The sequence below is a fragment of the Drosophila kikkawai genome, unplaced genomic scaffold, assembly GCF_030179895.1.
Source record: "Drosophila kikkawai strain 14028-0561.14 unplaced genomic scaffold, DkikHiC1v2 scaffold_176, whole genome shotgun sequence".
Taxonomy (NCBI): Eukaryota; Metazoa; Arthropoda; class Insecta; order Diptera; family Drosophilidae; genus Drosophila; species Drosophila kikkawai.
The window spans coordinates 301-13,398 of record NW_027222511.1 but is presented as its reverse complement, the minus strand read 5'-3'; the positions used below and the strand labels follow the sequence as shown (position 1 = coordinate 13,398).

General features: G+C 43.7%; 2 protein-coding genes and 1 long non-coding RNA gene across 5 annotated transcripts; 2 read left to right on the top strand and 1 right to left on the bottom strand.

The window, feature by feature from the left end:
* Positions 1-6,502: 6,502 nt before the first annotated feature.
* On the top strand, positions 6,503-8,102 carry LOC138929364 (uncharacterized). The gene is made up of 2 exons (XM_070288808.1): positions 6,503-7,269; positions 7,342-8,102. Exons 1-2 carry the CDS (start codon positions 6,957-6,959, stop codon positions 8,100-8,102), a joined length of 1,074 nt encoding a protein of 357 aa, XP_070144909.1. The 5' UTR covers positions 6,503-6,956.
* Positions 8,103-8,575: 473 nt separating this feature from the next.
* LOC121501932 (uncharacterized) lies at positions 8,576-10,331 on the top strand. 2 transcript variants are annotated; one of them, XM_070288807.1, is made up of 2 exons: positions 8,576-8,716; positions 8,820-10,331. In XM_070288807.1, the coding sequence occupies exon 2, from the start codon at positions 8,845-8,847 to the stop codon at positions 10,105-10,107; it is 1,263 nt and encodes a 420-aa protein (XP_070144908.1). In that variant the 5' UTR covers positions 8,576-8,716; positions 8,820-8,844; the 3' UTR covers positions 10,108-10,331. The 2 variants fall into 2 exon arrangements, with proteins under 2 accessions (XP_070144908.1, XP_041630521.2); XM_041774587.2 differs by having other exon boundaries at positions 8,640-8,766.
* Positions 10,332-10,958: 627 nt separating this feature from the next.
* Positions 10,959-11,583, bottom strand: LOC138929366 (uncharacterized). Of its 2 annotated transcripts, none has more exons than XR_011445744.1 (3): positions 11,374-11,583; positions 11,139-11,316; positions 10,959-11,038 (listed from the first exon to the last, which is right to left on the bottom strand). It is a non-coding gene; the product is annotated as an uncharacterized lncRNA (long non-coding RNA). The 2 variants fall into 2 exon arrangements; XR_011445743.1 differs by having other exon boundaries at positions 10,960-11,038; positions 11,367-11,583.
* Between the last annotated feature and the right edge of the window lie 1,515 nt (positions 11,584-13,098).

Here is a 13,098-nt window from a genome sequence, read left to right as displayed (position 1 = left end):
TTAGAATAGATTGTATTGATATAAACTCGCACAGTGAGATATTGAAACACCTTGAACAAACAGGCAGAAATCATTATACCTATCAGCACGTAGCCAACAGGGGCTGGAGAATCATCATTAAAAACCTACATCACACCACTCCTATAGATAACATTAAACTCGAACTAGGGAAATTAGGACACAAAGTAAGGTATGTCAATAACCTTAAATATTACAAAACAGGATTGCCCATGGATGTTTTTGAAGTAGAACTTGACCCTCCCAAAGACCCAAAAGACCAAGCAGTTTACAATATAACTTCCATTGCAAATCAGGCCGTTAGAATAGAAAGACAGAAGAAGAGAACCACACCTGTACAGTGTCACAGATGCCAAGCATTTGGGCACACAAAGAACTACTGCAATAAGCCCATAGTTTGCGTAAAATGCTCAGGAAATCACCGCAGCCCGGAATGTAACCTGCAAGATGATGACGCCCCCACATGTGCCAACTGTAAAGAGAGCCATGTAGCTAGCTACAAGGGCTGCAGCTACTATAGAGACCAGCTTCAAAAGATATTAAAGCGCAAAGAGCGCAGAGAACTTAGAGAACCTGAAGCAACAAATGATGCTGACCCCCCCCCACTAGCAGCAAGCGCTGCGCCTATTGTAAGCAACAATGCAAACCAGCAACAAATGCAACCTGTAACCCAAAACATGAATAGTTCAGGAAGCCTAAACCTTAGAAATATAATCGCCAACAACATGCCTCTTAACAGTAGCTACTACACCATAAGTCAGAACTCAAATCAGGGACAAACCGGTAATTCTGAACTCATATTAGTGGCAGTGCAGGGAAACTTAGCAGCAGTCAACTCCCTCACTAAAAAGATGGACCTACTGCTAAACTGCATAACACAGTTACTAGATAAAGACAAGAAAACCAAGTAATAACTAAATGCAAAACTAAATAGACTAGTTACCTTGCCAAAACTCTCTCTCTAGTTATTCTAGACCAACCGCTTTTATAAATACCAAATTCAGATCAGATACCAGAATTAAATCAGCACAATAAACAGCCAAAAACAGCCAATAAACTCACTTACCGCTAAATGCAGATATGACAGCACTACTCAGAAACCCAAGTAAAAAAGCTCTTTGATAACCCACAAAAATTTTCTCTAACAAAACCACAAAACAACATAAATCTAACAGATTACAACCAAGATATAAGATACACTTACCATTATAACTTATACTAACTATTATATGCCGCACCCTCCTCGCAGAAGCTCACTAGGGCCACACACAAACGATGCCCTGGCACTCAGCAGTCAGACATATGCACCCTCACCGGAAAGCAGCCTCTGACAGGACGCCAATATCCAGATAAAACCAAACCCGAGACGAACCGTGACTGCATGGTCTAAACAACACTGCACTACTGCACATAACCAGAAATCAAAAGCAAATACTCACATGTTCTCTTTAATTGCCAGATTGACAATCTCAGCACCAAATACGTCTATCAAAATCAAGCCTCCACTGGAACGATAAATATGCCAACTCACCTCTGCACCCTCCGATTGGATGCTGCCGTGCATCCCAACCGCTGCACTGGATTGGGACTGACATCTTTTCGGGCACGCTCACCATGTGACGAAACAACCCAGCGAATTGCGTCCCACTCCCATGTGGCGGACGGAGACGTTCAGCAGCGACCATAAGTCTGCAAAAGGAAAAACATGAGTACCTGCTGCACTGCACTCGCACCCTGCCGTGCAACCTGTAGCATCCAGCCCTATACGAGCGACAGCGGCGATATTTGGCTGTCCAACGGCACCAACTGGAACCCCCTGAAACACCAAACAGAGGGCGAATTAACAAAACATACACTGCAAAATAATTGAAATATCAAAATTTGGACTAGATGCCAGAACAAATTAATACAAACCAGCCAATAAACTCACTTACTGCCAAATGCAGATATGACAACACTAATCAGAAACTTAAATAAGGAAATACTCTGATAACCTACAATTCCCCTCCCATAAAACTACAGAACAATATAAAAAATTAATAGTTAATTGCATTTATTATCAACAATTACATAAACATATAACATACTGAATCTCCCTCGTAGAAGCCTATTAGGGCCATACAAAAACGATGCTTGGTACCCAATCAGCCTGACACATATTCTCCCACTGGAAAGCAGCTTACGCCAGGACACCAGCACTCATATGAAGCTAAACTTGAGACGAGCCACGACTGCACGACCCAAACAAACCTGCATACACCTGCACGAAAACCTGAAATCAAAAAGCAAACACTCATATGTCCTCTTTAACTGCCAGATTGACGAACCGAACGCTAACTCACGCCAATCCATCCTTAAAGGCCTTGCACCTCCTTATTGGACGCTGCTGCGCATCCCGACTGTTGCACTGGACTGGGATTGACATCTTTTAGGGCACGCTCACCATGTGACGAAACAACCCAGCGACTTGCGTCCCACTCCCGTGTGGTGGTTGTGTGATGCCCAGCGACGACCACAAACCTGGAAAAGGCAAAGATATGAGTTCCTGTTGCACTGCACCTGCATCCTACCGGGCACTTCGCAACATCCAGTCCCATATGAGCGGCAGCAGCGATATTTTGGCTGTCCAATGGTACCAACTGGAACTCCCTGAAACACCAAACAGAGGGCGAATTAACAAGACACATACTGCAAAACAATTGATTGCACAACTCAGCAGTTAAGTCTGTGCGTGACCTGCCCTTAAGGCCAGAACAAATGCCAAACATCCTGACATGCTCCCTGCAATACCACAACCTTTGATGACTGCCAAAATATCACTCAAATGTACACCTGGAGACAATCAGAACACAGCCAACATAGCTAAATATTAAGCTAAATAACACTCATCGAACATGCCTGTGCGATACCTGCCATATGGCCGAACCAAAGCCAAGATGCTAACACTGATGCTGAAAATTAAAAATAACAAACATCAGACCCCCACACCTATCCCATACTCACCCAGTCCCTCCCCCATATAACTTGCAAAGTACTCATACATTCCTTAACTCAACAGATTAACCATCACCACTGCAAATACGACCAGTTAATCAACAAGCCTCCACTGGATTGCTACCTATGCCAACCTGCTCTGAAAGGCTCCTTACCTCCCTACTGGACGCTGCCGTGCATTCCAACTGCTCCACTGGACTGGGATAGGCATCTTTTACATGCAGATAAAGGACGTACGCTGATGGCTGCATACCTTAAAATGGCAGAGACATGTAAAGCAGCCGCCTTGCACCATGCGACACACAGACCAACCCCCACCTAGCCCTAGCTGCCACGAGCTGCCAACTGCGTAGGCGATCGCGCAGCTCGCATGGCTACCGAGCAACAACAACTGATATGGGTCACCAACTGCGTAGCGCCTGCGTGACCCATACTGCAACTGAGTCAGCGCACCTGATGAGATGACAAGCGACCACCTGGAGCTTTAGCCAAAACCCCCACCCCTATGCTACATACAATAATGAATAAACCTAAAGCCTACGACAAAGTACTGCGAAATCAGGATTAGCAAACCTGCCTGTGGAATGCCCCAGACCTGCTGCTGCCCCAACGGATCTATGCAAGCTCCATACACACTGCCAACCCTGATGCAGCAACACAACAGTAGACCAAAAGGTCCAATATTATGCTGCAATGCTACAGGCGCGCCTCACCATCTCGGGCCGCCAGCAGCGTATGCGAATGAGTGGCTCGAGCCTGTAGCAAAATGCAAGCCAGCACATAGCCAATTCAGAAGAATAAATATGGACTAAAAGGATGCGAGCCGCTAACCGCGTAGCGACCTTGTGGCTTGCCCTCCATAGAGCCTGCATGTCTGTACCCACGATGCCTCAGCCACATGGTTGATCACTGGAAAGCAGGGCTACCAAACATGCCCCGGGAACTGCACTAGACCTGATGCTGGATCAACAGTTCTATACAAGCCCTGTGGACTCTGGAAACCCTGCTGCAACAGTACAACAGCAAGCTGAAGACGAGATGCAAATCACAACCATCTGTAGCCCCTAACTGCGTAGCAAACTTGGGGCTACCATTACTAACGCCTCCTGAAATAAGGAACTGGCCCACCAACAAGGAGATGCTCCCCTAGAAGTCTTCGCAATCTGCCCAAAAGACGAGACGCTGAGATACTAGCTATAAATAACTAACCCTATATTATAGCTAATTGCAAATGCAAAACCTTAAGCCTACCCCCAAACTAAACCTAAACACCAAGCAATGTTATTGCAAAGTATGGAGCGCCACATCTTGCTTACCGGCAACTTGAACCTCCATGCTCAACATCAGTATCCTATCCTTCCCCACCCCCCCATACCCCAACTAGTCCGACTAAAAAGAATCAGCTGAAAAAGCAACACTAAAATCCATATAAACTGCCCTCCAAGGTAAACTAAATTCATAAATCCCATACCCACCAAGAACCAATCGATACAAACACACACACACATACACAAACCCACAACTGACTGTTCATGCTACAACGAATACAAAATTACACCGCTACACTCAACCAACCTACCAATAAGAGACTAAGACTGCAACAACAGTAATACTTGAATTAACTAAACAACAATACCTAAAATGATAACGACCAAAACAGTCAAGACTATAGTTACCTAAACATACGCAACTAAACAGTAAACAATGACTAATAGTCAACTAACAACCTGAAGCATAAAACATACAACTTAAAAACTAAATCAATAATTTAAAAAAAAAAACCTAAGACTCTGCACATAACTCCTAAAAATAACTCTTGCCTTGCTAACAGCTGCGATAACCACAAAATCTCAACCTAAACTGGACCAGCTCCACCTTGGGGAAGCTGGAGAGTTATAAATTGTTCGTTGGCAATTTTAAACCTCCAGCCCCCGAGGCACTGTAGCAACTCACCCCTCGCATCGTAGCAAACTCACTCCTTAAAGACCAAGTTATAAAAACAGTACTAAATTTTACTCAACATACACACCCATACCGTTAACAAGATTCAAATCAACAACCAATCAAAACAGAAACAAAACATAAACTTAAAGTTAAAATTTAAACTAAATCGCTAAACTCATAACCATAAACGTAACTCTTGCCCTGCATATTGCTACGATAACTAAAAATAAACAACTATCTCGGACTAGCTCCCTCTTGGGGAAGCACGGAGAGCTCAGGTTGTTCGTTGGCAACCTTGAGCCTCTTTGCCCCTGAGGCTCCATAAACCCACCCCCTCCCCCACCCCCCCACCCACACCCACAATACATCTTAAAGAGTAAGCTGCAAAAGCAATGTCTCCATGATTAAATGTACCCTCTAGTCTAAGTGAACTCGGCATAAAAAAGCCAACATGTAAACACAGAGGGAACAGCGCTGTAAGCTGAGCTTAACAAATGTTAAGCTTAACTTACAGCGCTGTACCCCTCTCCCAAAATCTCACCAATACTAACGTCCCAGACTACCACACTCTATGGCCCATTATTGTATAAGGCTCTTGTACCCGACCTAAAGCTGTACATGTAAATCCCATTATTTTACGCAACAGAATAAATAAGCTGCCCTCTCACTTTTGAAGGCATAGCTAGATTTGAGTTGGCATATACGCTACTCCAAACAAAAAAACTCCGTGAATTTTATTTCAATGTCGTTTCAAAGTTAAATCAATGTCATGTCAAAGTGAAGTCAAAGTTAATAAATTGTAATATGCCATAACACAAAGTGAATATGTGCTAAAATGCTTAGTTAACATACTTAACTAGCCAAATTATGCTACTACGGTCGCTATCGAATCATTATTGAATAATCCTGTGCGGAACTGCAGAAGTCAAAGTATTGCTATTCAATGTCTGGAAGAAAATCTTAAACCAAGCTTTTAATAAGCATTAAACAGTCAACGCATATAAAACGATCAATAAATAAAACAATAAACTTTTAATTTTAACTTTTATCTAACATAAGTCAACAAATTAAAAAAGGCAAATTATAGAGCATGGTGCGCAGACTTAACACGATTCATGCGGCCAACTAAACCTAACCTATAAACGGTCTGAACTAATAAGCCAATAAATGAACTGGAAACTAACAAACTGATAAACAATAAAACAACAGTAACTAACAAATAAACAAAGCCAATGAAACAATAAACTTAATAAATTAAAACTAATAGCCCTCAAAGACAAACTAAACAAAATAAACCTTAAAATGGCTTAACCTGAACAATAACTACAGGACCATACTGCCATGTAATCAGCCGCTGATGCTCTGCACGGAAAACAGATAAGTCATACCCGCTAATTAATCTACCTGAAAACCCAAACTTCTAAATTACATAACATAAAACTCTCTCCTTCCCTCATAAATTCTGCAATCTACACAAGCTATGCCACAAATTTCTAATAAAATGAGCATAATCAAATAACTTGCAATTAAAAAGCTGTATAACCATGTAAAAAAATAAAGGAAAAGAAAGGATTACCATACAGACAACTTCCCTCTAATATTATCATCTCACATTTATCCCTTTCTTCCCACTCCTTACACATACTGACGCACGTACGAAGCAAAACCTAAAACAAACACATAAACCAACATGAACTCACCTTCTGAGACTACTCTGTGCTCTCTATAACCAAATTTCACTCATAAGTCGAAATAGAGAGCGAACACAATCCTGGGTAATCGCTCACTAATTCCCCCTAGAGCGAACACATAAACAACACATAAACAACACATAAGCAACATACATCGCCTCCGAACATGTATGCGCGCACGCTCAAACCAAAAACTCTCTCCCCACACTGACTCACCATACTAAATCCATCCCTCGCACCCGCGGAACCAGTAGTTCACTCCGGAACCTATCAAAAGAAACCAGCACGAAGCAGCCATAAACAGGCAAAATGGAAAATAAACCAAAAAAGACAATCACCAAGAAGAAAACGTCAGGAAATCAATCAACAACAATTACGGCTACATCCACCCTGCTGCAGTTCTACGCGAAACACACACAGGAGATGAAAAAATTAGCAAAACCAGTGCAAAGTCCGGCATCAAGAAAACACGAACCTCATGATTCGGAATTAGAGGTGGACACCGACATTGACGTAGAAAACGACGAGGTCGGCCAAGCGATAAATGACCACCTCACAACTGGAACCATGCAGCTCCCTGATAAATTCTGTGAAAAAGCAGCCAATATAACAGAGACAAACCGTGAGTTACAAACTCAACAGGCATTACTGTTGGAAAAAACCCTCAGGAGCGTCATCCCTACTAACTCAACAGCACCACCGACACCAATCTTGGGAGCTGGCAACTCAGTAGAAGAGACAACATCCGATGCAGCCTCACGTGCCACAACATCTAAGCCACAGCCACGGACGCCCACTCCCAACCGCAACCTGTTCCCTGATGAGCTGAATGAAACTGCCACTCAACAAGAAGCCTCTGGCAAGTCCAACCAAACTACAGAACCGGAACCATTCCAATTACCTGGATTCCAGCTTCCACAACCGGAACAAGATGACAATGAGAGTATCATCTCCATTTCCTCATCCATCTCCTCATCCACTCAGAACACTGCTGCCCTTAACCCGGACATGCGCAAAATCCTTAAGGAACTTGGCGTAAGCGCCACCATATGCCAAAAAATCGCCGAAACAATGGCCGCCAACTATAGCGAAAATGAGGAGGATAATAATAACGCCAAAGGTGGCACCCACACTGATGAGAACACTGCCCCTGCTAGCGGAAAATCAGATCCCAAACCAAGAGCAAAGAAACAAATTCGCGGAGGAAGCAGCAGCAAGGGACATCGACCAGCCACCCCCTCCGCCTCCGCTTCCACTTCCACTCGTCCCACTCTGCCCACCTGCAACTGTAGCAGCACACGGAAAATCCTGATGGAAAACACTGAGAAACTAGCCTCCATGCTCGAAGTGGTGGCCACCAAACTCGAGAATATGGCCGCTGACACTAAAATTACAAATATTATAACAAAACCTATCCCTAATAAGAGCTCCATGCTCTCAGATGAAGATGAATGAACTACTACTAAGAAAACAAACTGTCATAACCAGCTGTCACTCCCATCTACACTTTAAGTTACTGAAAATTAAATAAAATAAACAATAAATTCCAAAACACCTCCAAATAACACACCACCTTAAATTTTTACACTATGAAACCCGCAAATACTGAAACATAAGAAAATCCAATAAACTAACGAAAGAAACTACACTGCACAAACATCACGCCACCCCCTAGGGAAATTAAACTCTAACAACTAAATCACAAAATAAAATAAAACAAAACTCTTTAATCGGATCTCAACCAACATAAAAATAAAAATAAATAATTACTAAATTACACGAAAAGCGATAACGAAGGTATTTTTCCCTCCTAACAACTCTGGCCACACTAAAAAAAGAAGAAGACAGAAGCGTGGGCAAATTTGCAAATTTAAACAAAATAAGAATAATTTTACAAATCTCCAGCAACAAAACGCATTCCAAGGCACCACAACGGTTCAGAATAATTCTATACACCAGTGAGCACCTGCCCTAAGTGCTACCAAAGCCAACAACCAAATAATACACAGAAGGCGGACGCCAGAAGCACCAAGCCCTACTGACTCAGGATAAATTCTTCCAATTAAACGGTAAAAACCATTCCCACCAGCTACTAGGGAGAGGCTTAGCATGAATCATAGTGAGGACCTGTAATTCTATAGCACCCGTCACTGACCCAGAAAAACATTTCAGGAATCTCCATACCACGCTTCTGCAAATGAAACATGCTGCCGCAGCTAAAGCCACTGAAGCTGAGCACCTTCCAGCATATCTGGCTGCATTAGACCCGCCTGGAATGAGCATAAGGGAAAGACATCACTATAGACCGGAGAACAACAGAGATCCTAGACTCAATAAGAAAACAGGAATAAATAACGCCATATGCTCCCAATCAACAACGCAAACTGAGGCACAACCAATAACACAACCAGTTGAAATGGATAATTACAAGGGAAAAGAAAATAAGAAGGTCAGAGATTGCACCACCCCTCAATTTGATCCCACCATAATTCCCAAAGTGGAAGATACCCCCACCAAGTCAAGAGGAACAGAACTAGAAAGACTGCTACTGACCTCTCCCACTCCTTTCAACAAGAGCGCGAATCTGTTAATCATGCAGTCACTACAAGCCACGTATAACTCTGGAGGCGGTAATGGAAACACCAGAAAGCAACTCTTCAATGACAGTGATGACGACAGCGAGAGCAACATACCTTTGCAGCAGCTGGTCTCTGGCAAGAGAATCAGAGGGCAAAACCTAAAGCGCCTCAAACCCTTGAAGTCGGCAAACAGGCCCTACACCAGAAGAATCACGGGAGCGATCAAAACAACTGTCTCCTACGCGGACAAACAGAGGCGCTCTAGATCTCGGGCACCCAGAACTTCGGAGGAGCTTGATCTGGCAAACCCTATAGTTTACGATGACAACAACAATAACAATGATAGCCTCTGCTCCCTCAGTCTCACGGCGGGCAACCTTCCATTGGCCCACGGCAGTGACATAACAACAAACGAAATGAGGAAGAATAAAGAGGAGGATATGCCCTGCTGCTCAAGCAGCCTAAACCAACATGCCATAAGCCCAACACTAACAAATGAAAATGCTATCACAATCCAGGCCCAGGAGACCCAAATGCTGCGCACTGCCGAGGAATCGGAACAGAAGAAGAACAAGGAGCCACCCACCGTTTCCTCACGACGCCAAAGGGCGACTGTACCAGCTAGGCCAACTCACCGAGGAGTTCATCTGAAAACGAAAGCAGCCCGTGCAGCTACTGGATCCCAACGCAAGAAGCTGAGCACACCCAAAGTGCACCATTGTGGATGCGGCATCGGTAACAATGATGAGGTCATGCTCGACAACATAAAAAAAGCCAACAAGGCCATCATCAAGATAATAGAATCTATAGGCAAAATACACAGACAATGCAGAGAAACTAATGACAATATTGAAATTAACTATCTAAGAAACCCCCAATAGAAATGGGAATCAGTAAAACCAATGAAAATGCTCTTTAATTTACTGACTTAAACATTTAGCATAAGAAACAAGCTTCATTAATCTTAACGAACTTATCAGTTCATTATATATTATGCCCAAAATACATATCTGTTTTTGAATAAACCTCTTTATGTTTAAAACTAAGGGAAATACAATAATAAAACCCTATACTTGCTGTGCAAGACACCTTATCTCACTATGTAAAAGAAACATACATACATACATAAATATAAAACAAAATCAATAAACGAACACGTCAGCCTTATTCAAATATTACTCAATCTACGCCTAACTAAGGGAGGGAAGCCTTCACGGCACTTGAAACAAATAATGCTAGAAGCAGCTAGTAATGAATAACAGAAACTACACCAATACATCTGGAAAGCATACTTAGCAAAACTAGAACATAGCCAGCAGCGCTAAGTGCAAACAGTAGCAGGAATAACAATATCCAGAAACAACCTGAACATTAATATGCCCTATGGCTGCCTAGAATAAGCTGCCTGGACAAGAACTAAAACCTGCTCCAGATGACAGAATTAAATAATACAAACAGCCAATTAACATACTTACTATAAAATGCAGAAATGACAGCACAAAATCGGAAACCAAACAAAGAAATACCCCGACAACCCACAAATCCCCTTCTCCTGCGTAATTCATTATAACCAAAATAGGAAATCAAGATATAAATCACAATTATTATTAAAAAATTTATATTAACCAAATACCACATCTCCCTTGCAGAAGAATACTAAATGCCATATAACATACTACTTTGATATCCAACAGCATGACACATACGCCTCTAGAAAGCAGACTTTGCCAGGACACCAGCATCCAGATAGAGCCAAATCCAAACAGACTGAGACTCTATGGCTCAAACAAATTACATGCACCTGCGCGAAGCCTGAAATTAAAAAGCAAATAATAATAAGTTCTCTCTAACCACCAGATTGAGGGGCAAAACGCCTACCAAACCTCAAGCCTCCATTGGAACGCTAACTTACGCCAATCCATCCTTAAAGGCCTTGCACCTCCTTATTGGACGCTGCTGCGCATCCCGACTGTTGCACTGGACTGGGATTGACATCTTTTAGGGCACGCTCACCATGTGACGAAACAACCCAGCGACTTGCGTCCCACTCCCGTGTGGTGGTTGTGTGATGCCCAGCGACGACCACAAACCTGGAAAAGGCAAAGATATGAGTTCCTGTTGCACTGCACCTGCATCCTACCGGGCACTTCGCAACATCCAGTCCCATATGAGCGGCAGCAGCGATATTTTGGCTGTCCAATGGTACCAACTGGAACTCCCTGAAACACCAAACAGAGGGCGAATTAACAAGACACATACTGCAAAACAATTGATTGCACAACTCAGCAGTTAAGTCTGTGCGTGACCTGCCCTTAAGGCCAGAACAAATGCCAAACATCCTGACATGCTCCCTGCAATACCACAACCTTTGATGACTGCCAAAATATCACTCAAATGTACACCTGGAGACAATCAGAACACAGCCAACATAGCTAAATATTAAGCTAAATAACACTCATCGAACATGCCTGTGCGATACCTGCCATATGGCCGAACCAAAGCCAAGATGCTAACACTGATGCTGAAAATTAAAAATAACAAACATCAGACCCCCACACCTATCCCATACTCACCCAGTCCCTCCCCCATATAACTTGCAAAGTACTCATACATTCCTTAACTCAACAGATTAACCATCACCACTGCAAATACGACCAGTTAATCAACAAGCCTCCACTGGATTGCTACCTATGCCAACCTGCTCTGAAAGGCTCCTTACCTCCCTACTGGACGCTGCCGTGCATTCCAACTGCTCCACTGGACTGGGATAGGCATCTTTTACATGCAGATAAAGGACGTACGCTGATGGCTGCATACCTTAAAATGGCAGAGACATGTAAAGCAGCCGCCTTGCACCATGCGACACACAGACCAACCCCCACCTAGCCCTAGCTGCCACGAGCTGCCAACTGCGTAGGCGATCGCGCAGCTCGCATGGCTACCGAGCAACAACAACTGATATGGGTCACCAACTGCGTAGCGCCTGCGTGACCCATACTGCAACTGAGTCAGCGCACCTGATGAGATGACAAGCGACCACCTGGAGCTTTAGCCAAAACCCCCACCCCTATGCTACATACAATAATGAATAAACCTAAAGCCTACGACAAAGTACTGCGAAATCAGGATTAGCAAACCTGCCTGTGGAATGCCCCAGACCTGCTGCTGCCCCAACGGATCTATGCAAGCTCCATACACACTGCCAACCCTGATGCAGCAACACAACAGTAGACCAAAAGGTCCAATATTATGCTGCAATGCTACAGGCGCGCCTCACCATCTCGGGCCGCCAGCAGCGTATGCGAATGAGTGGCTCGAGCCTGTAGCAAAATGCAAGCCAGCACATAGCCAATTCAGAAGAATAAATATGGACTAAAAGGATGCGAGCCGCTAACCGCGTAGCGACCTTGTGGCTTGCCCTCCATAGAGCCTGCATGTCTGTACCCACGATGCCTCAGCCACATGGTTGATCACTGGAAAGCAGGGCTACCAAACATGCCCCGGGAACTGCACTAGACCTGATGCTGGATCAACAGTTCTATACAAGCCCTGTGGACTCTGGAAACCCTGCTACAACAGTACAACAGCAAGCTGAAGACGAGATGCAAATCACAACCATCTGTAGCCCCTAACTGCGTAGCAAACTTGGGGCTACCATTACTAACGCCTCCTGAAATAAGGAACTGGCCCACCAACAAGGAGATGCTCCCCTAGAAGTCTTCGCAATCTGCCCAAAAGACGAGGCGCTGAGATACTAGCTATAAATAACTAACCCTATATTATAGCTAATTGCAAATGCAAAACCTTAAGCCTACCCCCAAACTAAACCTAAACACCAAGCAATGTTATTGCAAAGTATGGAGCGCCACATC